At 41.0% G+C, this 27,662-nt stretch overlaps 1 protein-coding gene across 6 annotated transcripts in view; it reads left to right on the top strand.

Moving 5' to 3' along the window:
• The window catches only part of FAT1 (FAT atypical cadherin 1), a 133,471-nt gene that overhangs the window by 73,967 nt on the left and 31,842 nt on the right, over positions 1 to 27,662 (top strand). For all 6 annotated transcript variants that reach the window (XM_060278780.1, XM_035111841.2, XM_035111837.2 and 3 more), the window contains exons 7-16: positions 4,389 to 4,528; positions 10,513 to 10,788; positions 13,666 to 13,876; positions 15,150 to 19,217; positions 20,407 to 20,603; positions 21,858 to 22,011; positions 22,386 to 22,619; positions 23,831 to 24,220; positions 25,222 to 25,436; positions 25,773 to 25,910. In XM_060278780.1, coding sequence (XP_060134763.1) covers positions 4,389 to 4,528; positions 10,513 to 10,788; positions 13,666 to 13,876; positions 15,150 to 19,217; positions 20,407 to 20,603; positions 21,858 to 22,011; positions 22,386 to 22,619; positions 23,831 to 24,220; positions 25,222 to 25,436; positions 25,773 to 25,910 — 6,023 coding nt within the window. The remainder of the gene's footprint in view (positions 1 to 4,388; positions 4,529 to 10,512; positions 10,789 to 13,665; positions 13,877 to 15,149; positions 19,218 to 20,406; positions 20,604 to 21,857; positions 22,012 to 22,385; positions 22,620 to 23,830; positions 24,221 to 25,221; positions 25,437 to 25,772; positions 25,911 to 27,662) is intronic.

Here is a 27,662-nt window from a genome sequence, read left to right as displayed (position 1 = left end):
GAGTTTCAAAAGCTTTTTCCAGCCCGAACATCACAGCAACTGATGCCAACTGACACCAGTACACTCAGGGATCCGCAGAGTGTTTGCAATTTGTAACAGACCTCAGTAGCACAGCATTTGGCTGATCTATTTTATTTACATATAAACACACACGGAGCACTGCAACATGGCTCCCTCTCTCTCTAGCATCAGACAACATAGAGAAAAGAACAAAGGACAATAGTCCCACTTCACGGAACACAGTAACACAAACATCCTGTCTCCATCACTTCACACTCTGTGGAATGTAAACATATACCATCATGTGATAGACAACAATCCCATGACTGCAGACACTGGGAATGAATTTCCAACACTCCCAACCCCCCTCCAGCATATTTTGGGATGGGGAGCATTTTGTTGTGCTAGTGGGACTGGTTGCACTGGCCTCCACTAGCACAGCAGCTTACCGTATTTTTCGCTCCATAGGATGCACTTGACCATAGGACGCACCTTGTTTTTTTAGAGGAGCAAAACCAGAAAGTGCGTCCTATGGAGCGAAAAATACGTTATCTGTCCCATGTATGTATGTAAACCCCACACAGTCTGTCCTATTACTTACCTGTTCTACGCACGAAATTTCATTTGTGGTGCAAAGGCACCTCCTTCCCCAGTAACATGATTGACTGTGCCATGCCTTTCGGGGGGAATGCAGGGCAAGTGTACATCTGGGGCTGCAGCCACCCCAGCACTACTTCCTTGAGGGTTCAAGTCCTTCTGAATAAGGCAGAGTCTGCGGATGGTGTAACATGTCAGGAGTGCACTTCTCAGAGTGGATTGTAGCCCAAAGCAGGTGGGAAAAATCTGTCCAAGGTGAAATCCTAGCACAAGGTGTAAGGCAGTCAGCCCTCCAGATGTATTTGGCCTACAACTCCCATGATCCCTAGCTAGCTGGACCAGTGTCAGGGATGATGGGAATTGTAGTCTCAAAACATCTGGAGGGCCAAGTTTGAGGAAGCGGTGGGTGGTGGGGAAAGCAATGCAACTTTCAAGAGTGGATATTAGTTTTTCTTGGGGTGGGAGTGTAGAGAGTGGATAACATGCTGATGGTACTACCTCACATTAATCAAGATCTTGCGGTTTCTATTTTAAAAATACCTTACTGCACCGTTTTTTTACTATTACTAATCGCATGAATCAGTTTGATTGACATATTTTCTTTCTTCTGTGCTTGCTTTCCATGCTTTCTTTCTTTTTGGCTGTGCCAGGAGACAAGCTTGCTAGTGAAGTTTTTTACATCTTTCAGATGGCTTGTGACCTGAACTGTACAGCAGAAGGTATCTGCTGAGATCACATAATTTATTATCAGATTATGAGATCTAAAGTGAAATTGCACTAATTTAAGATATTCTAATAAATACTGAGCAGTTTGTGTTTCTTTCTTCTTTCCAGATTCTATCTGCTCCCCTCCCCCTCTTTACTGTAGTTCTTGTTTGTGTTTTGTTGCGTGTTATGGTTTTGTTAGTGTTGCTCGTCACCACATTTGAGCCAAAGCACCACTTTGAAATGCTAGTAGAGATACTTTTGATCTTTCAAGAGCACCCAGACTGATGAGAGCGGTGGATGCAAAATAGCTTGATAGAACAACATTGTTAGGACATTTCTAGACGTGGCTAGATTTGCAAGTATCAGGTACAGGGATGTGGCATTTATTTATGGAAGCTAATATTTCATCCGTCAGTCCCATTTAGAACACTCAGTGTGGCTTAAAAGGCCAAATCAGGGGTTAAAGCAGGTAAATGCAAAGGTCTTTGCCATCCCCGAAAAGGCAGGATCCGGGCTGGGCATGCCTCTGGTGAGAGAGTTCCAGTGCAGATGTTGGCAATAATCTATACTGCTGCCCATAGGATACCAAGCCAAATTCAAGGTTCTTCTGTTGATATTCAAAGCCCTGAGTGCTGATCATGGTTTCCTATGTTACTTCAGCTAAAAGTCAGTTATTTAGTGTTGTCAGTCCCTTGCTGTAGAACGCTCTTCCAGCAGATATTTGGCAAGCATTTTCACCTTTGACTTTCACACATCTCTTGAAGCCTTTTTTCCTGCTGACAGGCACATTCAGTTGTTTAATGATTATTTTAACAATCATTTACAGTGGTACCTCGGGTTATGAACACAATTGGTTCCGGAAGTCTGTTCATAATCTGAAGCGTTCATAAACTGAAGCGAACTTTCCCATTGAAAGTAATGGAAAGTGGATTAATCCGTTCCAGGCGGGTCTGTGGAATACTCAACCTGAAGCGTACTTAAACCGAAGCATGGGTGTAATTGATTCTGGAAGTCTGTTCATAAACTGAAGCGTTCATAAACTGAAGCAAACTTTCCCATTGAAAGTAATGAAGTGAATTAATCCGTTCCAGATGGGTCCGCGGCGTTCGTAAACCGAAAATTCATAAACCAAGGTGTTCATAAACCGAGGTTCTACTGTAAATGAGTGTTTGGTCTTGTTTTCACATGCTTTTTTTTTTTACTTTGCTGTACATTGCCCTGATGTTTTGTTAGAGGGCATTATACAAATAAATTAATGATAATGAATCATCCCTGTACTGGGAGCTGCTGGTCCATATTATTTAAAAGGATTTTAGCAGGTGGCACGAGTACTGTAGAAACACACCTTTGTGGTAGTTCTGTGCTTTAGAAACTAATTTTTGCACCACCTTCTTTGAGGCATCACTGCATCAGTTGTGGGGGAAGCTGCCCAAGGCAGATAGATGTCCATGGCTGGCATTCTCCCTTCCAGCATCACCTCCAGTAAAATATATTGCACCAACAGCTCACATAAAATTTGTGGTGTTCTGCCCTACTCCTTTTTAATGTTATCGAAGATTCTTTTGAGGCAATTAGAGGCTCTAACCTGCCTTTGGATACCAGCAATAATTGTCAGAAATAAAGCAGTGTTTATGGAGTGCTGCCCAGCCCATCAGTCTGGGTGATTTGTCTGAAAGGCAGAACCAGTCTCCAAAATTCCGCTGTTTTCTAATTTGTTGGAATAAAGATGTAATCGTAAACATGCTGACTTGGAGTGAGTACCATTTAAATCTATGGGGCTTATCTCCAAGTGGGTATACTGGTGATTGGATGGCATTTACAGTGGTGCTGTGCAGAAATGTTTCTTGAGTCCAATAATAATTGGAATTCATAATTACGGTTTTAATCTTTAAAAACAAAACAAAAAATGACTCTGCTGTATAACCTTGCTTTTCAAAAAGAACAGGAAAGAACACTTGCACGACGTAATTAGGACAAATGTTTTTGCCATGGAGAGTGTTGGGTTGACAAACAATGGGAAGTAATTTAAACTTTTCAAATAGTTTGTCTAAAAGTTGAAAACGGTAGAAGTTAATAAATGGCATTTATCATGGCTAACTCCATTTGGTTTTAAGGGTCATTGTGTTGCAGAGAGGCAGTCTGCTCACAAATAATAGCATTACTATAATCACTTAAATGTTTGGGTGATTGGCTGTGTTTATTGAGCTATATTTCAGTTTCATTTTTCAAAGGGGATTTAGAAGTTTTTTAAAGGAATAAAATCATCACTGGAGAAAAGGGGTTAGGTGGTTTTTTTTTTTTTTGGTTTTTTTTTGAAGCCATCGTGCTATTTTCACTTTCTTTTTCAGCTTTTAATTCAGTGTTTTCCAAAGCTTTTCTTCCGGTGCCCAAGAACAGGCTGGTCTATTGGGGCACAATCCACCAAGCACTGTTCTTGTGCAAATTCAATAGCACACTGTGGTAGTAGGGCTCAGTGGATTGAACCCATGGTAAGCATACACACCCCAAGTTTTTTGGTTTAAACAATAAAACATAGTTTTAAGATACCATATATTATTTAGTGACTAGTTCCTTCAAGTGAAATTATCATTTGCTTTTGCTGGGCACGTATTGTAAATCCCCATGTGGCTAGTCACCTTTGACAAATAAGAATCACCTTCAGGCTATCAGGAAGGAAAGCTTTGCAAAACTTTGTTCTTTTTCTTTTACAAATACCTTTTCTTTCACAGATACACAGGCTAGTAAGCTTTCTTGCGGGATAGTAACATTTGTGGGCTAATTTGCATGGCTGTTTTAGAAGAATATTCATCTATTTAAAGCAAAGATATCAGGATTTGAAAGATATACCTCTGGAAACAGAGTCTTTGCCATGAGTCAGATAAGTAGGGTAGGGAGTATTTTTGGCCCTAGTGGCCATCTGCTGTATTACAACTAGGTTACAAATACGACACACAGCCTCCGCTATTTCAGAACTGATTATGTTTTAAGGTTGTATGAAGCATCATAGCAAAGTATGTTTTCGTGAAGCGATACATCAAAGCAGTGTTTTATGAACTTCTGTCTCATGCAATTTCTTGGAGCAGGTGGCAACTATGACAGCCGCTTTGATGTGGACAAGGGCACTGGAACCATCGTTGTCGCTAAACCTCTTGATGCAGAACAGAAATCAAATTACAATCTGACAGTAGAAGCAACAGATGGAACTAGGACTATTGGCACTCAGGTAATGGAATTTCTAATGAAGTGTTTATTGAAAGAAGAATTTGTAACCATTTCTTGCCAGGGCTTCTCGCCCCCCCCCCTTTCTTGGGCAGAATTACCTCTTGCATAAATAAGGAGGACTTTGCGTGAAAAAGAAGAAGTTTCTAATACCAACAGAGCACAATAGCCCAATGTTGGACAGTCAAAGGGGAAAAGTTATGTGTAAGCAGATAAGTGCGCCTTGAATTAACAGCTTTAAAGTCATAGAATGTTCTGGTATTAGAAGAAAAATGAGAAACAGAAGCCAGGCATTCACAAAAAAAGAAAAGAAAAGGATTGACAGTTGAAAACATCACGATCATCTTCATCACCCAGAAACAAATCCAAAACCAGCCAAAATTGGAGAAGGTGCAAAAGGTGAAATCTGTTTATGTTGGAGCTATTGTTACAGTGAAAGAATCTCACATAAGTAGGCAGAAGTGTCATTTTTAAATATAATAAAATTTATTCTTTTTTCCATATAGAGAGTTACATTTTTACTCAACAATTATATTCCAATTCAGCAAAAATTCAGCAAAACTAGCGACTTCCCTCTCACCCAGCACCAATGTTTATAACCCAAATTGCACAAAATTGTGTTTTAAGGTTCCGTCTTATCTAATTTCATCCTCTCTAACAGGTTTCTTAATATATTCTGTTGTTTTCTTGCACTTCGAATCACACTGTGGTCTTCACATATGGGAAATAACTTTTTATATAGACTAGAAAAGGTTTCCAGTCTTCTTTAAAGGTAAAGGGACCCCTGACTGTTAGGTCCAGTCACAGATGACTCTGGGGTTGCGGTGCTCATCTCGCTTTACTGGCCGAGGTAGCTGGCGTTTGTCCGCAGACAGCTTCCAGGTCATGTGGCCAGCATGACTAAGCTGCTTCTGGCGAACCAGAGCAGCACACAGAAACGCCGTTTACCTTCTCACCTATTTATTTACTTGCACTTTGACATGCTTTCGAACTGCTAGGTTGGCAGGAGCAGGGGCCGAGCAACGGGAGCTCACCCTGTTGCGGGGATTCAAACCACTGACCTTCCGATCGGCAAGCCCTAGGCTCTGTGGTTTAGACCACAGCACCACTCACGTCCCTATTCAGTCTTCTATAAAAGATGCTAAATTTGTATCTTTTATCGGTGCCATCAATTTTGCCATCTCTGCATATTCCAATATTTTCATCAATCATTCTTCCCTTGAGGGTGTCCTCTCCCTCTTTCCATTTCTTTGCATTTAGAATCCTTGCCACTGTAGTCACATACATAATTACCATTAAGGCTTTCTATTGGATTTTGCTGTCCAGTATCCCCAGTAGGATATTTTCATTCTTGAAAATAAAAATGTCACTATATAGTAGCATTGCTTGGTTTGCTACCAAGTGTTTACCCAATGGTTAGGTGTTGCCGGTCAGATTTCCCAGATGACTGTACCAGTATAATGTATGTGCTTATAAATGAGTTTTCCACAATGGCACAGTGTATTTTAGGTGTATCGTCAAACTTTTAACAGTTCTACTTTAGTGAGACCAACTTCAGGCCAACTTCTTTCTTGTTAAAAATACCTTCTGAGAATGTCTTCTTCTTTGAAAGGATCGCTCTGCATATTACATCTCCTGAATGGAACTATAGATGTGATGATGCCCAGTTTAGATGACTTTAAAAGGGAGTTAGACAAATTGATGGATGGTAAGACTAGAGTTCTGATGACCACAGAGTCCAGAAACAGAGGCAACATACTTCTAAATACCAGTTGCTGTTAAACAATAGCAGTAGGCTTTCTTCCTTAATTAGAATTTAAGCTGACTGTGGATAGATTTGACTCCTTATTACAAACAGCTGCTTTAGACATACTGTTTCTACTGCTGAAGTTAAAAATCATTCAGCATGTCATCTGGAAAATGACAGAAAAATAGTTTGCTAATACTGGAAATGGTAAACGTTCTGCATTTTCTTTTTAATGTGAATTAGCCCTCCTGCTTTTTGTTTGTTTTCTGCATTTCAAAATGCACAGAATGTTTTTCAGCTGTTTCCTATTATCTTTCTTCTCATCTTTTAGCAGACAAAGTGAGAGATTGTGGTTGTAGCTTTTGCAGGACGAGTACAGAAGCTCATTTTTATCAGAATTTCCCCTGTTCCATACTTGAGGGGATTAACGTGAACTATGGCTGCTAGAATTTCAGATTTCTGTGCTCCTCTAACAGAAGGGCAAGCAACAGTGCTTCTGAAATGAGCAGGGGTTGCTTGAGGGTTTAGTCTAGACATGTCTCCTCTTGGAGCTTAGCTTCCCTGACTTTCACACTACTTCTCTTAATAAAAGTCCATTAAAAAACTAATAAAAGTAGAATTAGTCTTTGTGTTGTAATCTCATGTGTTTCAAACTATTATTTTACCACATTAGTGCACTATTTGTTTGTCATTTTAGTTCCTTGATGAGAGGTGTGCTATTTCTTTTAGCAGTACCAAGGTGTAAATTTCAACCATACCCTTGTTGAAATTCAATATAATAATAGTAGTTTAAATAAATACTTACAACTCACTCTTCTATTTAAAATACCCAGAACAGCTTACTTAAATAAGAATGTTTTAACTGTTGATCCACTGAATTTTGTAAGAATGGATAACGGTTAGAAAACTACATTGAGCCCAAATAAGATGAATTACAGAGAATGTGCTAAAATGCATTTAAATGCAGCACACTGCCTTGGATTGTTCAGGTTATAAAATATTTGGCTCTGTATTTGAAATACTGTACAATAAGCAGTTTAATGAGTTTTTGATTAACAGCCATTTAATACCCACATGCTATTTCAATTTTGCTAGTGAAAGTGCATGTTATCATATTGTCTATGTAAAAATAGTAAACTAACTATATTGGCCTCCTTATGGGAAAAGGAACCTATTGAGTATCACTGCTAAATGGGAAAGCTGTGATTGGCTTTGGGCCATGAGCATCTGTGAAACATTTGACTCAGTGAAATTACTTAGAAAGCTTTCTTTGGAAAAATTACTGAGGCTGTAAGCAAGATTGCTGTTGGGTCTAATATGCAGCTATAAATGCATGATGTACAGATAAAATTCAGAGTGTTCAGTTATACTCTTGTCAGTGTAAAAGGTGACAGAGGAAGAAAAGAGAGATTGGGGGCAAGGCATCATGTGCCTTCAAAACATGAATGCTTTTTAACCTGATTTTAAAGGAAAAGTATTTTTCACTAGAAATGGGAATTAATATTCTTGATTAATTCATATTTACAGGAAAAGGTTTTGTGGCCCTGTCTACTGGCTATAGTTAGTGGCTTTTCAGTACTGATAACAGAAACTTGGTGCTGCCATCTATGCCCTTCCTCTCCTTTCATACTTAAGTTCTGCATTCTGCAAAATGAATGCTTTCTATTATGCATTAGGACTGAACATAGGCGGTTGTTGCACCTTCTGCCTTACACATTCTGCTTTCAGTTTCCAAATTGCAGCTTTATTGAAAACAATAAGATTTCATTTTTGACCTCTGGATCTTAAATTGCAGTTTTACTTATGAGCACACGAATGTATGTAAGTGCAGCTGAATCATGAGTGGACAAGCATTTTTCAGAAAAGAGACTGACAAGGGCTTAAGTACATAATGGATACCCACTTTTATATCATACCTTTATGCATTCCGTACGGGAGCACCTGCTTGTTCTAATTCAGTAGCCTCTGTGGAGGAAATTTAGCTCCGACGCCTTATGCAAGATTTGGTAGTCACGTGAAGGATTTCTGAGGAGGCAGCTTTTGAAGGGCCACTTCTGCCCATATGATTCTTCCCACCCAGGAAAAAAAGGGGCTTCTATCTTGTCCCACCACTGTCTGAGATACAGCTGGGTGGTAGTTGTGGGGATTGTCGTTCCTAGCCTTCTGTTTACTGGTTTTTCAACCTTTGTTGAAAACGTGCTCCCCCCACCTTTTGTTTTGACTTTTCTTTGTTCCCTCCAGAAATATGATCTCTTTACTTTTCCGCTGCTCTTAAAAAAAAAATGAGTTGGACTTGTACAGTATGACTGTAATGAAAAGAGAAATAATAATGACAGGATGAAGTCTGTTCGCATTGCACTCGCCTACATTTCTATGACAGCTGTGAAAACCAAATGCCAATGTTCTCTGATCTTTTGGGCAGTCCCACCGTGTGTGTGTGAGTGAACCACACATCCAGCACCCCCTCCAGCATGACAGTGACAGCAATTCTGCAAGAATTGATGATGGTCTGCTAAAACAAAAATCCTTTTCAGGTGTCCTGGGGAATTGAGTTCCTCAACTTGGGTTTGACAACTGAGATGACTCTTCCATCCCTCCACTCACCGAAGAGCACACAAATGGACCTTTGTTCAATTAATGGGGGCGGGGGGGGCAGGGAAGCAACAGACAGGAGGTGCTCCCAACTGCTCCCTCTAAGTTTTACAAAACTGCTATTAGAGGAAGGCATTGGGTACTGCTAATGCAATCAGGCTGGTTCTCCTTAATGGCTCACAGGACAGTATGAACTTTAGTTCATCTGATCTTGCTCAGCTTGTATACTTTGGCTTTAAGTGTTCATTTATGCACATGGGGTTCAAAGCTTTAAACCACTTTGCAAGTTACTGGTGTCTAGATTGACATTGTTATTCTCTTGCTTACATTGCCCCATTTTATGCCAGTCTTGGAATGACTTGTTTGGAATTCCTGGCTAGGATTAGTTTTAGGGTCCATATTTCTTTTATTGTAATTGTGTGATGAAGAACTGAAGCAAAAATCTGATACATTCTCTTAGCATTGTCATTGTTGCGCTTGGCTGCTCCTTTTATTATTCATTAATAGCTCGGAGGGCTCTGTCAGTTCAGATGTATTTAGAATATGTCATTTTGCCTCTTAGTTGGGTGTGTTTGTGTTGCTAAATGACAACTGCCTTTTTCTACTTTTGGAATTGTTTTTTTAATACAGTATGCTTTGCTCAAGTAACAGGGAGCCTTGTGGCACCTTAAAGTTTAAACAAATTTATCATGGCAAGATTATGAAAGTAGTTTCTGTTTGGAACATTCTGTTTTCCTAATTGATTTAGCTTTTCATTTTCTTAACAAAATCTTTTTGTGTTTAAAAAAGTTGCGTAGGTGATTTGTTGTTTATTCCAATTGCAACTAAATAGTTTTATTTAAACTAGTTTCTTAATAGTTTAAACAATGCACTTAAAGTTGTAATGCAACGGCACTTGTAGCCCAAATATATATTTATTATGTTCCTTGAAATTGTTCTGCTGTACTTGTAATAAATTTAAAATGTTATTATGTTAGTGTTTTCAAAATATTTTTGTATGTTTGGATTCTTACGTTTTGAAAAGAATTTGTATTAGACTGCTAATTGTGATAGTGTATTGATGGATATTTTGACTGTTGTATTGCTGTTGGCCTTTGTGCTGCTGTGGGCATATTTATGTGGGAAAAGCAGCATACAAATTGAAATAATAATAATTTCAATTCCATGTACTAGAGCCAATCAACTAGTTTTGCCTATTGACAGATATTTAAGCTTGTTTAGGGAGGAATCACTACCCCAGTGCTACATGGCAAAACTCATTTTTAAGTGATTGGCATTTCTGAAGCAGAGTGTGATGTGGAATGAGGGTCTTCTGTTGAAAGAGGAGAAGGCAAGCAATGCGCTGGGCTTTATCAGGCCCTGATCCCAGCTAATATTTTGTTCTAAACTACTTCTGCTTTGTATTTCATTTCTGCTTTGCATTTCATTTCTACATGATTATGTATTTGACATAGTCAAACCCAACTCACAAAAGCTGCAGCAAATTGACGCAGCTATTCTTCTCTAAATTATGTGTGATGGCCCCTAACGTTCGCATCATGTTTTGTTTTTGCATTTTAGGAGAACTGTTGGGTTTCCCTGAAGCTTATCTACATTGCGTTCTGATTACACACCCTTTTCATCCTTAATTTACCTTTGTGCCATTACAGGTGTACATTCAGGTAATAGACACGAATGATCATAGGCCTGAGTTTTCTACATTAGAATACCAAGTCATTATTCCAGAGGACACAGTGCCAGAGACGGAAATTTTGCAAGTCAGTGCTTCAGACAGGGACGAAAAGAATAAGCTAATTTATACTATGCAAAATAGCGTTGACCCCATCAGCCTTAAGAAATTTCGCTTGGATCCTGCAACTGGCTCTCTCTACACTTCTGAAAGATTGGATCATGAGGTTATCCATCAACACATTCTCACAGTGATGGTAAGGAACCATTCCACTTAGTCTTTAGCAGATATAGGATATTCCTTTTCACTGTAATGGAGTATCATAAGCAGAGACTTTTCAGAGCTGCTAGAATGGTGGAAAGACTGAATTGTGAGCCAGAAATTCATCAGTTCAAGTCTTGCTTTTGCTGCGACCCTACTTAAGCTGGCCATAGGCAAGGCACTATCTTACCCTCACCGACATACCTTACAGCAGGCATCCCCAGACTTCGGCCCTCCAGATGTTTTGGACTACAATTCCCTGTTAGCTAGGAATCATGGGAGTTGTAGACCAAAACATCTGGAGGGCCGCAGTACAGATTATTGAGATGAAACATTAAGTGAATTGGACACTCTGAAGTGCTGTGTAAATGCAAAGTGTTGGTATTATTACAGATGAGCTCAAGCCCACCTGTACTTTACCCTCACCATTCATTGGGGATTTTTGTTGGGTTTCTTCTGTTAACATCTCCATCCCCAAGAAAGAGGGGAGACACAGCAAAGAGGAGGAAATATTTCTTCCTTTTGCTCTCCTTCCACACCTCCTCCTCCGCCTCCAACCACATTTCTTTGTCCAGTCCAACTAAGAAGATCAACAGAAAGAAGGACAAGTATGACTTGCTGGATCAGAAATTGTAGGTCAGTGTTAGATGCACCTCTAGGTGCATATTCCCACTCACATTTGGGCCTAAGTGAATAGGCTAAACATGAGTTACTTCCTGCTCATGTTGATTGGCAGCAGGCATGCCCATCCTCAGTCCCTGCTGAGTTTTGGGCTGCTGGAGTCCCTACCTGCCTTCTCCCAGCCTTAAAATGTAGGATTTTCCTGTATATTCGAGGACCCTCTTTCTGTAGCAATGGCCCTCACCTCATCTGGCACCCTGTGTACGCATATAAGAACGTCCATTTAACAAATAAGTGAAATTGTAATAATTAATTCCAAGTTCTGAGATTATTTGTGCCGAACCAAAATCATGTTGTAGGATTTTTGCACCATGGCATAAAATATAAACATTGCTCCATTACGATGCCGTGTGCTTCTACAGAACAGAACAGAATGGTGCCCTAAGTGATTGATAGTTCTCGTCAATTGTAGCAAGTGTCATATAACTGAATAAACCTATGCACCAGCAGTAGTAGTAGTAGTAATAATAATAATAATAATAATAATAATAATAATAATAATAATAATAATAATTTATTTATTTATACCCCGCCCATCTGGCTGGGTTTCCCCAGCCACTCTGTTTTTTTTTTTTATAATATTTTTTATTGAACATTTTTTCAACAAACATACAAAATACAAAACACATCAAAAACCTCAAAATAAGAATACAAAAATAGAAAAACCAAACAACATAGAACAGAAAAATATATCATTTCTCATCCAATTTGATATTCATTGCCTTCAGGCTTCCCCAATTCCCTACTATCTGATTTTCATTTTTATAAACTTCTATAGCAGTTTCTAACTCATCTTATATCCCATCATATAATCCCTTTAAAACTTCCAAATTAATTCATTTTCAAATCATTAACCCTAATTTCAAACTTCTAATCTTCTATTATTTCCCTAATGCCTTTACCTCTTTACTTTCCTGGATATTCAAACTCTAATTATCGAATACATTCCCTATATACATTTTAAATTTCTTCCAATCCTTTAAAACTTTGTCATTTGTCTGGTCCCGGAGTCTTCCTGTCAATTCTGCCAATTCCATATAGTCCAGCATTTTCATTTGCCATTCCTGCTTCGAAGGCAATTCTTCTTTTTTCCAATATTTTGCTATTAGAATCCTAGCAGCTGTGGTGGCATACATAAACAAATTAACATCATCCTTGGGGATTTCTTCCCCAATTATTCCAAGCAAAAAGGCTTCCGGTTTTTTCAAAAATGTATTCTTAAACATCTTTTTCAATTCATTATAAATCATTTCCCAGAAGCCTTTTATCTTAGGGCATGTCCACCACATATGGTAGAATGAGCCAACATCCTGTTTACATTTCCAACATTTATTGTCGCTTTTGTGGTACATTTTAGCTAGCTTAACCGGCGTCAGATACCATCTATACATCATTTTCATCAAATTTTCCTTCAAGACCGTACAAGCCGTAAATTTCATACCCTTCTTCCACAATTTTTCCCACTCCGACATCATCACATTATGACCCAGATCCTTGGCCCATTCAATCATAACTGATTTTGTTTGCTCATCTTTCAAATGCCATTCTAACAACAAATTATACATTCTGGACAAATTCTTGTGATCTGTCTCTAATAACTCCGTCTCTAATTTCGATCTTTCTGATTGGAATCCTAATTTTTTGTCTAACTTAAATGCTTCATTTATCTGCACATACTGAAACCAGTCACTCAGCCTATCTTTCAGTTGTTCGTATGGTCTTAACTTAAAGTGGTTTCCCACTTCCATCAAGATATCTTTGTATTTCAACCTATTCTCATCCATATTTGTCCTTTTAGGTTTCTTTGCCTCAAGTGGTGAGATCCACCTAGGAGTTCTCCTTTCCAACATTCCCCAGCCACTCTGGGCGGCTTCCAACAGACTATTAAAATACAATAGTCTATTAAACATTAAAAGCTTCCCTAAACAGGACTGCCTTCAGATGTCTTCTAAAAGTCTGGTAGTTGTTTTTCTCTTTGACATCTGGTGGAAGGGCGTTCCACAGGGCGGAACTGTCTGGTTCCCTGTAACTTAGCTTCACGCAGCGAGGGAACCGCCAGAAGGCCCTCGGCTCTGGACCTCAGTGTCCGGGCAGAACAATGGGGGTGGAGACGCTTCTTCAGGTATATTGGACCGAGGTCATTTAGGGCTTTAAAGGTTGAATTGTGCTAGTAACGTCATAATTATTTCAGGTGCGGGATCAAGACGTTCCTGTCAAGCGCAACTTTGCTAGAATTATCATCAACGTTAGTGACACAAATGATCATGCGCCATGGTTCACCAGTTCTTCCTATGAAGGGAGAGTATATGAGTCAGCAGCTGTTGGATCTGTAATTCTCCATGTAACAGCACTGGACAAGGATAAAGGGGAAAATGCAGAAATTGTGTACTCCATAGAATCAGGTATGCTCCAATACATTCAATAATTTGTTATGGTGAAAAGATTTTAGATTTTTTCCCAATGAATCCCACCCCCCACCCCCCCTGCGCTCATATACATGGGTTCTCATTTTTCTCTCTGTCTTTCTCACACACATACCCCTGCTCCTTCTTTATTCAAAAAAAAAAAAAAAACATTGTGGGAGGAAATGTTAAAACTTTCCCAGCTTTGTTTTTCTAGTGTTCTGCACTGTACAGCCAAAACGTTAGGGCTGAAATTCGAAGCATATGAAATGAACATTCCTTAAATGCTTGCAATAGCTTATAGGATTAGTAATGGGATATTATAAGAATGGTGCTCTGTTGACGACCTTCAATAAGAAAAAAGATAATACCAACTGCCTACCCAAATACATAATTTAAATGTTTTAAATAAAATCTGTTCATGATGAGGTCATGGTTTTAGCAATAACTATTTTTGCTGTGCTTTGTGACTGAAGTGTAAAGAAATAGCAGCCCCTGTTAATTTGTTTTCTTAATTTCTTTGAATTCTTGTGAAGTGTAAAACCCCAGTGTACTTCAGCCTTCATTTTGAAAGGCTTTTGCGTGGTGATTTTCTTAAGCAGTCAAATTTGCAGTTTGTATTTCTCAAATGGAAGTTTTTTTATACAGCACATAAACTCCCATTTTAAGTGGGAGCAATTTGAAAGTGAAAATTCACTGAAGTATTGCTGATTTAGAAATAATCTCATAACGCGACGTTCATGTAATTAAGAGTCACTTGAGACTCATTTAAAGCAGTGTTTTCCTTGATTTTAAAGTATTTTAAAAGTTTAATTGTAGTTCCACATTGTGTATAGTGTTTGTCTTTTTCTTTACTTGAATTGTTTAAAGAAATGCCATGAAGTTAAAAAGAAGCTCTGTATTAATAGCATTCATAATCTGAAGTGATAGCATAATTTGGTATAAAATATGTCGTCAGATTTTCTAAATAAAACTAACCTACTATAGGATATTTATTACAGCATAACAGTTGTGGGAAAGCTGGGTAAACGTGTTAGAGTAGACCCACTGAACTCAATAGACTTAGGACTAATTTAAGAGGTCCCTTGATTTTCAAGGGTCTGCTCTGAGTAGTATTCTAAGTCATTAGTTGAATGCAGTTTTTTTTCATTTAAAATACTTCAGCACATAATATTTTCTACCACTTGAATGTGTGTGTGTGTGTGTATAGCTGCTTGCAAATGTACTTCCAGTTTTTTCTGATTTGTCAATTTTTGTCTTTTTTTATTAACAGGGAATATCGGAAACGCTTTTAATATACATCCAATCTTAGGCAGTATTACCACTGCAAAAGAATTGGACCGCAGCAGTCAGGATGAGTACACTATGATGGTGAAGGCCACAGACAAAGGGAACCCTCCGAAGAGCGAAGTAACATCTGTGCACATTTCAGTCACGATCTCTGATAACGCATCGCCAAAATTCACAATGCGAGAATATTCCATGGAAATAAGTGAAGGGAGCAGCATTGGCAGTTTCATTGGAATGGTCACTGCATTCAGCCAGTCATCTGTAGTTTATGAGATAAAAGATGGTAATATAGGTGATGTCTTCACTATCAACCCAAATTCCGGTGTCATCACCTCTCAGAAGACACTTGATTTTGAAATGTTGCCTTTTTATAGTCTGACTGTACAGGCAACCAACATGGCTGGCCAGTCCACGAACACTACTGTATTGGTGCATCTTCAAGATGAGAACGATAATGCACCAGCTTTTACGCAAGCAGAATACACAGGACTCATCAGCGAATCGGCTTCCATTAACAGTGTGGTTCTGACAGACAGGAACGTTCCATTAGTAATACGTGCTACGGATGCTGACAAAGAAACAAACGCTTTGCTCGTCTATCAGATTGTCGAGCCATCTGCCCACAAGTACTTTGCCATTGATTCCAGTACAGGAGCTATTCGTACAGTAATGAGTTTGGACTATGAAGAGACAAGTATATTTCGCTTTTCAGTGAACGTGTATGACATGGGGACGCCGCGCTTATTTGCAGAATACACAGCCAATGTTACCATTTACGTAATTGACATCAACGATTGCCCTCCTGTGTTCTCTAAAGATTTGTATGAAGCAACTGTTTTGGTACCAACCTATAAAGGAGTGAAAGTTGTTACGGTCAATGCCACAGATGCTGATTCAGAAGTCTTTTCACAACTAATGTATTCTATCACTGAAGGAAACATTGGAGAAAAATTTTCGATCGATTCCAAGACTGGGCAGATAACTGTACAAAACACGAGTCAGTTAAGAAGCAGATATGAATTGACCGTCAGAGCCTCTGATGGCCGGTTTTCAAGCACCACCTCTGTAAAAATTAATGTGAAAGAGAGCAAGGCAAGTCAGCTAAAGTTCACACAGAGTTCCTACAATGCTGTGGTCCAAGAGAATTCCACGGAGGCGAAAACAATAGCTGTTATCACTGCTGTAGGGAGTCAAATAAATGAGCCTTTGTTTTATCATATTCTAAACCCAGACATTAGGTTTAAAATTAGCTACACTTCAGGAGTCCTTTCAACTACCGGAATACCGTTTGATCGTGAGCTGCAGGAATCTTTTGATATTGTGGTGGAAGTGACTGCAGAGCATAAGCCATCCCTAATTGCACATGTTGTGGTAAAGGTCACTGTAGAAGACACGAATGATAATGCCCCTGTTTTTGTCAACCTTCCCTATTATGCCACCGTCAAAATAGATACTGAAGTGGGCCAAGTTATTCGGTGTGTCACTGCTGTGGATAAAGACATTGGCAGAAATGGACGAGTGCACTATTACCTCAAGGAACACTATGGCCACTTCCAGATAGGAGATGCTGGCGAAATCTCTCTCAAGAAACAGTTTGACCCAGACACACTAAATAAAGAATATCTCCTCACTGTGGTCGCAAAAGATGGCGGAGAGCCGAGTTTTTCTGCTGAAGCGACAGTCCCTATCACGGTTGTGAATAAAGCCATGCCAGTATTTGAAAGAGCTTTCTACAGTGCAGAGATACCGGAAAACATCCAAGTCCATAGTCCTGTTGTACAAGTGCAAGCAAACAGCCCAGAAGGGCTCAAAGTGTTTTATAGCATCACAGATGGAGACCCTTTCAGTCAGTTTACTATAGACTTTAACACAGGAGTTATCAATACTTTTGCCCCTCTAGATTTTGAGTCCCCCCCTGCCTACAAACTGAGCGTGCGTGCGACTGATTCCTTGACTGGAGCCCATGCCGAGGTATTTGTTGACATAATAGTTGAAGACATCAACGACAATCCTCCCGTCTTTACAGAGCAGTTTTATGCCGCCACCCTTTCTGAGGCTTCGGTAATTGGAACATCTGTTGTACAAGTCAGGGCTACAGATGCTGATTCTGGAGCAAACAGAGGGATTTCTTATCACTTGGTACAAAACAACAGCGAGGGCCATGATTATTTTCACATAGATAGTAGCACTGGGCTCATTCTGACAGCAAGGGGTTTGGATTATGAACAGATTCAGCATCACACATTGCTAGTAAGAGTAATAGACAGCGGAATGCCTCCACTGAGCACGGACATTACTGTAAGCGTTGATGTAACAGACTTGAATGATAACCCACCAGTCTTTAACCAGCTGCTTTATGAAGCTAACATCAGTGAATTGGCTCCCCGTGGGCACTTTGTGACTTGTGTAAAGGCCTCTGATGCGGACAGTTCAGATACAGAGAAGCTGGAGTATTCCATATTAACAGGCAATGATCATATGAATTTTGCAATCAACAGCAAAACGGGGGTCATCACCCTTTCAAACTTGCACAAACAGTCTCTGAAGCCCATTTACCGTCTTAATGTCTCTGTTTCTGATGGGGTCTTCAGAAGTTCCGCTCAGGTTCTCATAAATGTTATCGCAGCCAATTTGCACAGCCCTGTTTTTGGTCACAATGAATATGAAGTGGAACTAGCCGAGAATGCTCCATTGCATACCCTGGTGACAGAAGTTAAAGCAACTGACAAAGATACTGGCAGCTATGGATACATCACATACCATATTGTGAATGATTTTGCAAAAGATAGGTTTTATACTAATGAAAGGGGGCAGATATTTACTCTGGAAAAGCTCGATCGTGAAACTCAAGCTGAAAAAGTAATCTTCATTAGGTTAATGGCCAAGGATTCTGGCGGGAAAGTGGCTTTTTGCAGCATCAACGTAATACTTACTGACGTTAATGATAATGCCCCTTTGTTCCGAGCAACGGAATATGAAGTAAACATTGGGTCTAATGTTCCAAAAGGCACATCTGTCATCAAGGTTTTAGCTTCGGATGCTGACGAAGGCACCAATGCGGACATCACCTATACAATCGAAGCCGATTCTGAAAATGTCCAAGAGAATTTAGAAATCGATCACTTGACAGGCGTAATAACCACGAAAGAAAGTTTAATTGGTTTAGAAAATGAGTTTCTCACTTTCTTTGTCAGAGCACAGGATGGTGGATCCCCCAAAAAGGATTCCAGGGTTCCTCTCTATGTTAGAATACTCCCCCCTGAAGTATCTCTGCCAAAATTTTCAGAACCATTTTATTCTTACACACTTTCTGAAGGTACTCCGATTGGAACGGAGATTGACATTGTACGAGCAGAGCACACACAGCCATTGCTGTACACCCTTGTTAAGGGGAATGCCCCTGAAAGCAACAGAGATGATTTTTTTGTGATAGACAAGCAAAACGGAAGGCTGAAACTTGAAAAGAGCCTTGATCATGAGACCACTAAGTGGTACCAGTTCTCAGTGCTAGCATACTATTTAAATGAAGAATACAGAGTTGTTTCCTCTGTTGACATAAGCATTCAAATAAAAGACGCAAATGACCACAAACCAATCTTAGAATCCAATCCATATGAAGCGTACATTGTGGAAAACATGCCAGTAGGAACAAAAGTCATACAAGTGAAAGCACTTGACCAGGATTCGGGGATGAATGGGCAGGTAATGTACAGGCTAGAGACATCACAACATACGGACATCACAGAGTCTTTTGCCATAAACATGGAAACTGGTTGGATTACTACACTGAGAGAGCTTGACCATGAAAAGCAGGACAAGTACAGAATTACTGTGGTGGCATCTGATCGTGCTGAGAAAATGCAGTTGTCATCCACTGCGATTGTTGAAGTTTCCGTGACTGACGTGAATGACAACCCTCCTCGCTTCACTGCAGAGATCTATAAAGGGACAGTCAGTGAAGATGACCCAACTGGAGGAGTTGTTGCTATTTTAAGCACCACGGACGCTGATTCAGATGATGCTAACAGACAGGTCAACTATTTTATTACAGGTAAACCTTTAGAAATGGTGACAAAATTATTTGGCTCTAGATAAATTTAATATAGATAGATAGATAGATAGATAGATAGATAGATAGATAGATAGATAGATAGATAGATAGAGTTCCTACAATTTTAAGTCTATAGCAGGCACCCCCAAACTTTGGCCCTCCAGATGTTTTGGACTACAATTCCCATCTTCCCCGACCACTGGTCCTGTTAGCTAGGGATCATGGAAGTTGTAGGCCAAAACATCTGGAGGGCCAAAGTTTGGGGATGCCTGGTTTATAGTTTCCCTTCTCCGTTTGTTTATGAGATTCACCATCATATTCCCCATACATGTATTATCAAAAAGCACACAACCAAATTGAAACAATTTCCACGAAAATCATAATAAGATCTATACACGGAGATACAACAAATTAGCATCAATAACTGCAACAACCCCCCCCCCCCCGCCGCCAAAAAAATAACCCTAAATAATAATCCAACCCAATATAAATTTCTAATTTCTTGGGCACAGTTGTATAATTACTACATGAATTGTATACCCAAAAAAGTATGAAGCATGAAAAAAGTATGGTTCTTTTTTATGTATGTTATGTATTTTGCAATGCTGTTTTTATTTGCAAAATTGCTAGTAATTGACTGCAAGCTTCAGGGGGGACGGGGACGGGGATGGACAACTACTTTCCAAGATATGGCTTTTGTGTAGCAACAAGCTGTGTATCTGCTGTTGCATATCTCATCCCCTACCCACAAAACATGTCAGAGCTGAGGGGCATTGGTTATGAGTTTCCCACAAGTAACAGTGGCAGCCAGTTATGATGGCTGTTTGCTACTTACAGAATGAATCATAAGCAGCGTTGCTACGAATACCAGTAACTGGCAAACATAGTGGGGAGACAGTGCTGTGTTCAGGTCCTACTTGTGGGTTTTCCATGGGAGCATCTGGTTGTTGTGAAAACAAGATACTAGGCTGGAGGGGCAGTTTGGTCTGATTCAGCACAGCTCTTCGTATGCAAAGACCGGAATTCTGGAATGCAGTCTTTGCTCTCCCGAGGCTTTTATTACCAAAGGAGCAGTAATACTTTCTAAATATTATGAAATGTTATTTTATTGCAGGTCTTTCCCCTTCACCCCTATAATGACGTTTTGCCATTTCTGATTTGAATTGCCTTCTAACTATCCATTGTTTAGGAGGCGATCCATTGGGACAGTTTGCTGTAGAAAATATCGAGAACGATTGGAAAGTATATGTCCGAAAACCTCTGGACAGAGAAGTAAAGGATAATTATCTTCTGAATATCACTGCTACTGATGGGATGTTCACAACAAAAGCTGTGGTGGAAGTGAAGGTCCTTGATTCGAATGACAACACCCCTGTTTGTGAAAAGGTACTAGCATGGGGTTTTCATGCACACATTTGCTTTCAGACTCAAATAAATATATTCTACACTTTGAAAATAATTTATTAAGTAATTACTTTGGAAAGGAAAGTTGGGAAAAATTCCACTGATCCTCCTTGAAAGCTTTAAGTAACCTCTGCCTGTCAGTACATACCGGTGTTAATTATTTACGGTTATGTGGAATATCTAGAAAACAGAAACAATAATTTGCTATTAATTATTTATTAATTGGATTTAACATTGCCCTTATCTGAAGATTGCAGGGAGGTTTGCAATATAGAAACACAATAATATATATAGCATAAATAACAAACGAAAACAGTACCTCTTCCCCAGCTTAAAAGGCCATAGATTGTTTAATTAGCCAAAGGCCTGGGAGTAGAGGAATGTTTTTGCCTGGTGCCTAAGGATATGTAACAAAGGGCCAGGCGAGCCTCTCTAGGGAAAGCATTCCACAAGCAGGGAGCCACCGACAAAAGCCTGTTCTCGTGTTGCCACCCCACCCCCCCAAGACCTCGCATGAAAGAGGCATGCAAAGAAGGGTCTCTGATTATGAATGCAGGGTACAAGTTAGTTCTGATGGGGAGAGGCAGTTCTTGAAGTATGCCGGTCCTGAGCCGTTTAAGGCTTTATAGTTCAAAACTTTGTGAGTCAAGCTGCCTTCTAGTTAACGGAAGCTTCCATGGCCTAGTCCCTACCACAGGGGGCTACGTAAAATCCACGCTTTCCTTGTGTCACTTCATAAACAACATTTTGGACTTAATGTTATAAACAGGCCCAAGGAAATTTATTTAATCCTCCACACACATAAAAAGTGAAAAACTAGACAGTGAAATACACAGTGAAGTGAGAGAATCAGAAGTACAATGGTACATTGGTTTATGAGCTTGATCCGTTCCGGAAGTCAGTTCTTAAACCAAAGTGTTCTTAAACCAAGGCGTGCTTTCTCATAGCAGCAGGGGACTCAATTTACAAATAGAACACACCCAACAGGAAGCGGAACATGTTCTGCTTCCAAGGCAAAGTTCACAAACCAAAACACCTACTTCCTCGTTTGCAGCGTTCTTAATCCAAGCTGTTCATAAACTAAGCTGTTCTTAAACCACTGTACAGTATATTTTCATGTTTTGTGTTGCACGTTTCAAAAGCTTTTAATATCTAATCTTAATGATGCAATCTCTGTAGTGTCCAGATCTAGTTCCCTTAATGCGCTTTTTCAATGCTACTCTTAAAAACTTTCAGGCATTGTACACGGAGTCTGTCCCAGAAGATTCACTGCCTGGCAAACTCATCATGCAGGTCTCAGCCACAGATGCAGATATTCGCTCCAACGCAGAAATAACTTACACATTACACGGTCCTGGAACAGAAGATTTCATGCTCAGTCCGGAAACAGGTAATATTCAGAAGATAATGTAAGCTGTGCCATTATTTCTTCTGAAAGTTTGATTGATCAGTGCCCTATCCTCCCTGACCATACGAGCTGCTGAAAGTTGTAGCTGGAAACATCGGGAAGGCAGCAGGTTGCGGAAAACTGCCTTACAATACAATAATCGTCTTAAGTGCTGAAAAGACTGACATTTTGTTCAAGACAGGTTAGCAGTGTGCAGCCATGTTTAAATGTCAGATATCACTTCTGAATTATGCCACTAGGGGAATTTTGTTCTTTAAAAGATTGCTCGACTCAAACGTTTCCAGATCTTCGTGGGATGCTCGGTTCTTGTTTTTAAAGCTTTTTGTTTGCTTTGTTTTTATTACTTCCATGTATAGGTGAGCTGAAAACACTAGGGGCACTTGACCGTGAGCAGAAAGCAGTGTATACTCTTATGGTCAAGGCATCAGATGGAGGAGGAAGGTTTTGCCAAGCTAAGATTATTCTGAATATAGAAGATACGAATGACAACACCCCAGAGTTCACAGCAGACCCATACTCCATCACAGTATTTGAGAACACAGAGGTGAAAACTCTGTTGACAAGAGTGCAAGCTACAGATGCCGATGCAGGTAGGGTTGATTGAGTTGCATTTTTAATCCAACACTAATGCTGAAATCTTAAAGATATCTGTTACTTTGCTTTTTATATTTTCAGTCCAACCCTTTTCTCAGATTGTGCGCCATAAAACACACACGCAGAGACACACACATGCTAAATTTTAATCGCCTAATCCTAGTTGTAAATGTGCAAAATAAATTCTGCAGTTGTGGTGCAGCTATTGTTTCTCTCCCTTCCCCCTTCCCTCCCATTCTCCCTCCTTGCTATTTGACCATGTTGCTTACCCAGTGTTCAGAAGTTGCTGCTATGGGTTGTGTGCTTTTCAACCCTGGGGTTCCTTGATATGACTGCTGCAAGGGAGTGATGGGTGTGCTCTTGATTGTGCTCCCAAGTTCCATAAGGCAAAAGTTAGGCTCTGCAGTTGCCTGTTGGGCTTCCTGCGCAAATAGTGTACCCTAAACTGCACCACCTATGGATTGAGCCTGTGGCCTCTTCCTCATTAGTTCTGCCTGCCTCCTCAGTCTCACAGATACTTTCATTCTAGCACTTAAGCTGCTGATTTGCATTTGGCCCTGTCCCCCTCCTCTCTGCCCCAGGCAACACCAAATCAATTTGGTGAGGCTCATTTGTTAAGCAGAGCTGACAACAACAGAAAGGAAGGAAGGTGGAAAAGGGAAGTGTCAGCCAAAGAAAACTCCACTAGAAAGGTGAGGAAGCAGGGGAAGTGTGTTCTCTGTAAATGGCTTGCCCCAATTGTATTGAATCAGCAGCTCTCAATTATTCACCTTTCCCAGCAGGGTCTGTTCTTCAGTTGGCATTTCTATTCTTCAGTAATCTGTTGTCTCATCTTTTTGACGCCCACCTCTGCATTGGATCAGGGCATACACTTCATAATACAGTCCTCTTTCCCCTGGGAAATGACATATTTGCTGTTAGCAAGATGACGAGTGCTTTTGTGGATACCTGGTACTCATGACTCAGGGTGGGGGCGTTCCTTAGGCCGCCTTGGTCACAAATCAAACTTTAGTGCAATTCCTTGTATGGTGTGTAATCACGATTGAGCCAAAACATATGGATGATTGCATGTTCCTCGTCTTTTCCCATCTTACACAGTTCATTTTCCACCTTACATAGTTAGTTTGTTCAGGGTTGTTGCTGAAGAAATGCGTTTTAGAATGCTACTAAGAACTTTGTTATGTTCTCTGTGTCCTTTTAATCATAGGATTAAATCGAAAGATTCACTACTCCCTGATAAATTCCGCAGATGGGCAGTTTTCTATTGATGAATTCTCTGGCATTGTTCAGTTGGAAAGGCCTTTGGATCGGGAGTTACATGCTGTGTATTCTCTGACTTTGAAAGCTGAGGATGAAGGTTCCCCAAGAAGGCTGTCTTCTGTTGGCACCCTTGTTATTTCTGTTCTGGATATAAATGATAACCCTCCTGTCTTTGAATACAAAGAGTACAGTGCAACTGTATCAGAAGACACAGTGGTTGGAATGGAGGTTCTTCAGGTCTATGCTGCTAGCCGGGACATCGAAGCTAATGCTGAAATCACCTATTCTATCATCAGTGGAAATGAACATGGGAAATTCAGTATTGATTCAAAAACAGGTAAACATTTGCAGCAGGGAAAATAATCGGGTTTGGTAACCCAAACTTAGTATTGCCCTCCCCAAATAACATGTCTTCTTAAAACAACTGATTTGACAGTTCAGTGAGTTTAACTTACACATGCTAAGATTCTATTTATTTACAGAACCTGTAGAAGATAGAAAATAAGTAAAATAGTAGAAAGTTTTGGGAAATGGTTATTACACTGTAACACTAGTTTTTAGTTGAGTTATTTCTTTGTTTGTTTGCTTGTATGCTCCCCGAGGTAAGGATGTTTTTCTTTTCTTTGTGGAAAAAGATGCAAGTCCAAAATGCAATAAGCTTCATGTTTATGAAAGATATTTATGTGCTCAATTTATTTGCTTGCATAAACCCTGAATTGTGTATTATTTTTAAGGCAGTAATGGTGGGTGTTTTGTTCATGAGTAAATACTCTTTACCGTTGTTGGAATCTGTCTGTCTTGGGAGACCTTCGGGGGGTAAAGCCAAACCACTGGAGAGTTACAGCGCCTGCTGTGGCTGTAGAGACTGGTATGGCAGAGACATGTTTTATTGCAGGTGGGGCAGATGAAGGTGTCAAGTTTTGCTGCTACAGGTGCACCAGGGTGTTTCTTCTCTCTGCACTCTTCCTAGCAGTCATTCCTCCAGTGTTCACTAAGTCATCATATATCCAGACTTTCAAGGGCAAACACCACGAACAAGGAATGCAGCCAGTTACGGGCATTGCCGTGCTACTTCCATAGAGGATTTATGCAAACTGATCTAACTTTGAAAACTTTCCTTCATTTCCATGAGTCAAATTTTCAGCTATTTTGCTTGCTCCGCAAAGCAAAGAGATGCAGCAGTGCATTATGACAGGCACAAAAGACATTCGAAAGCGCAGAAGCAGCCGCTGACCCTGAACTTACTTACTGAGTAGTTTTGAAAGTTCCCTCTGTCGCCATATTTCCCTTAATAGAAGTGTGTCCTGACCTGTGATTTGTTTGTTTTTTCCCTTGTAGGTGCTATTTTTATTATTGGAAGTCTTGATTATGAGAGCTCCCCGGAGTATTATCTGACAGTGGAAGCCACAGATGGAGGGACACCTTCCTTGAGTGATGTTGTGACAGTAAATATAAATGTAACAGATATCAATGACAACACTCCTGCATTCAGTCAAGACACTTACACAGCAGTAATCAGTGAAGATGCTGAAGTTGAACAATCGGTTATTACAGTACGTAATTCAATTTCCCTCATCCCCTGTCATTTGTGTGTGTGTGTGTGTGTGTGTGATAATGATAAAGAGACACATGCACGTGTGTAGATTTATAGAAAAAAAATCTATATGGAAAGCCTAAAATTCTTTAGTGGAAATTGTAAAATATTCTGTATTGCAAATGCATTTTCCATGAGATGAAAGGCAAAATAATTCAGAAGACACTTGTGCATTTTGAACATTGCATTTTCCCTTAAGTCTGTAGTATGCTAAACCTAAATTGTGAGATTTTTGAAAGTGCACCCGTGTCTATTATCTCGACTTATTTTTAAATGGGAACTTGATTTCCTCTAGGTTATGGCAGCAGATCCTGATGGGCCTTTGAACAACCACATTCGCTACACAATTATCGATGGCAACCAAGGGAGCCCTTTCACAATTGACCCAGCCTTGGGTGAAGTTAAGGTGGCAAAACCTCTCGACAGAGAGAAGGTAAGCTGCTACGTTTTGAGATTCAAGGCATAGCTTTCCAAGTGTAAGAGAGTGGCATAATCTCCATTTGTTCCATGGGTTTTTTAAATGGGTAATCCAGGCATCCTCCAAACTTCGGCCCTCCAGATGTTTTGGACTACAATTCCCATCATCCCTGACCACTGGTCCTGTTAGCTAAGTGTCACAGTGGCCGGAGCGGACTACTTCAGAGTAACGACGCTACGCAGCTCTGCATTTTATTCTTTTATTGGTGCTGCGTATTTACAGTGCTAAAGTCATTGCTATTTACACGGAGTGATGTGATCAGTCGGTTTCAGAACCTCCTAATGGCTTTTGGCGCGTCTTTCTCCAACACAAAAGCTTTGGCAGACCCATCCTCTTTCCCCTCCTCTTTCTGCGTAGTTCTGGCGTTGGGGGGATGGGTCTCCCTCCCTTATTCGCCCCTTCCTGTCCCGCCTGGGACCCTGGCTCCTCTACCTTGCCTGAGCCTCGGACCCGACTTCCTGCTTCCCTACTGGAATCGGAACTCTCTCTGCTTTCCCCTGTGCTCGGTGATTGGCTTGAACTCAGGAGGGGAGGGACTTCGCGATATCCCCTGTCCCTCACATCCACCCCCCTCCCAAGCTCTCCTTCACCCCTCCCCAGGTCCCCCCCAGGTGTCGGTGACGACTGGAAGCCTAAGAACTCAGTGCTTTCCGAGCCCGTTGGTGTGAACACCTCCCCCCAGTCCTGCAAGCCCCCCCCCCCTTCCGCCTGGGAGGATGGGAATCCCAAAAAGTCCGTGGCGTCAGAGCTGGTGGGGGTAAAAATGTTCTGCCAATCTGCTCCTTCCTCTGACTGGGTGGATCTCGGTGACACCCATACCTCATCCTCTGGTTCCTCAAACTCCGCTTCCCAGCGCCATGGTGAACTGCTCTCCCGTGCTTCCTCCCCCTCCCCCTCCCTTTCCATGTGCCAGGGCTTGGGTCTATGGGGAAAGAGGGCGTGAAATTCTTCTACCAGGAATTCCTCCTGTATCTGAGTGGCTGGGACCCATTCATTCTGGGACGGTGGAGCATCCTCCCATGCCATGAGGTACTCCAGTCCCCCCACCCCCCACCTTGAATCCAGGATGGCCGTGGCCTCATTGAGTTGCTCCCTGCCTTCCCTCTCCCCCCCTCCCTCAGGGGTTTGTTCGCTGTCTCGGAGCCTGCTGCTTTCCCTGTACGGCGACAGCAGCGATCTATGAAACACAGGGTGCACCCTCATGTCCTCTGGCAGTGCCAGCCTGTATGCCACCGGGTTGACCTGTTGCGTGACCGTGAAGGGGCCCAACCTTCTGGGCGCCAGCTTTTTGCATCGCCCTCTGATGGGAAGGCCCTCCGAGGACAACCACACTTTGTCCCCCACCCTAATGACCTCCCCCGGTCGCCTGTGGCGATCTGCCCCCTTCTTGTACGCTTCCTTGGCTCTCTCCAAGTGTTCTCTGAGCTGCTGGTGCACCGTCTCCAGTTCCTCTGCCCAATCCTCAGCCTGTGGGCCCTCCTCCTCCTCCTCCCCCTCCCTCTCTGGGAAAGATCTGAGGTCACGCCCGTAATTGGCCTTAAAGGGCGACACCCCTGTGGAGACGTGCACCGCATTGTTGTAGGCAAATTCTGCCAGTGGCAGGCGATCCACCCAGTCCGTTTGCCGCTGGCTGACGTAGCATCTCAGGTACTGCTGCAGAATGGCGTTGACCCTCTCCGCCTGTCCATTGGTCTGCGGGTGTCTAGC

The sequence above is a fragment of the Zootoca vivipara genome, chromosome 9, assembly GCF_963506605.1.
Source record: "Zootoca vivipara chromosome 9, rZooViv1.1, whole genome shotgun sequence".
NCBI classification, from domain to species: domain Eukaryota; kingdom Metazoa; phylum Chordata; class Lepidosauria; order Squamata; family Lacertidae; genus Zootoca; species Zootoca vivipara.
This window is presented reverse-complemented; position numbering and strand designations above follow the sequence as displayed.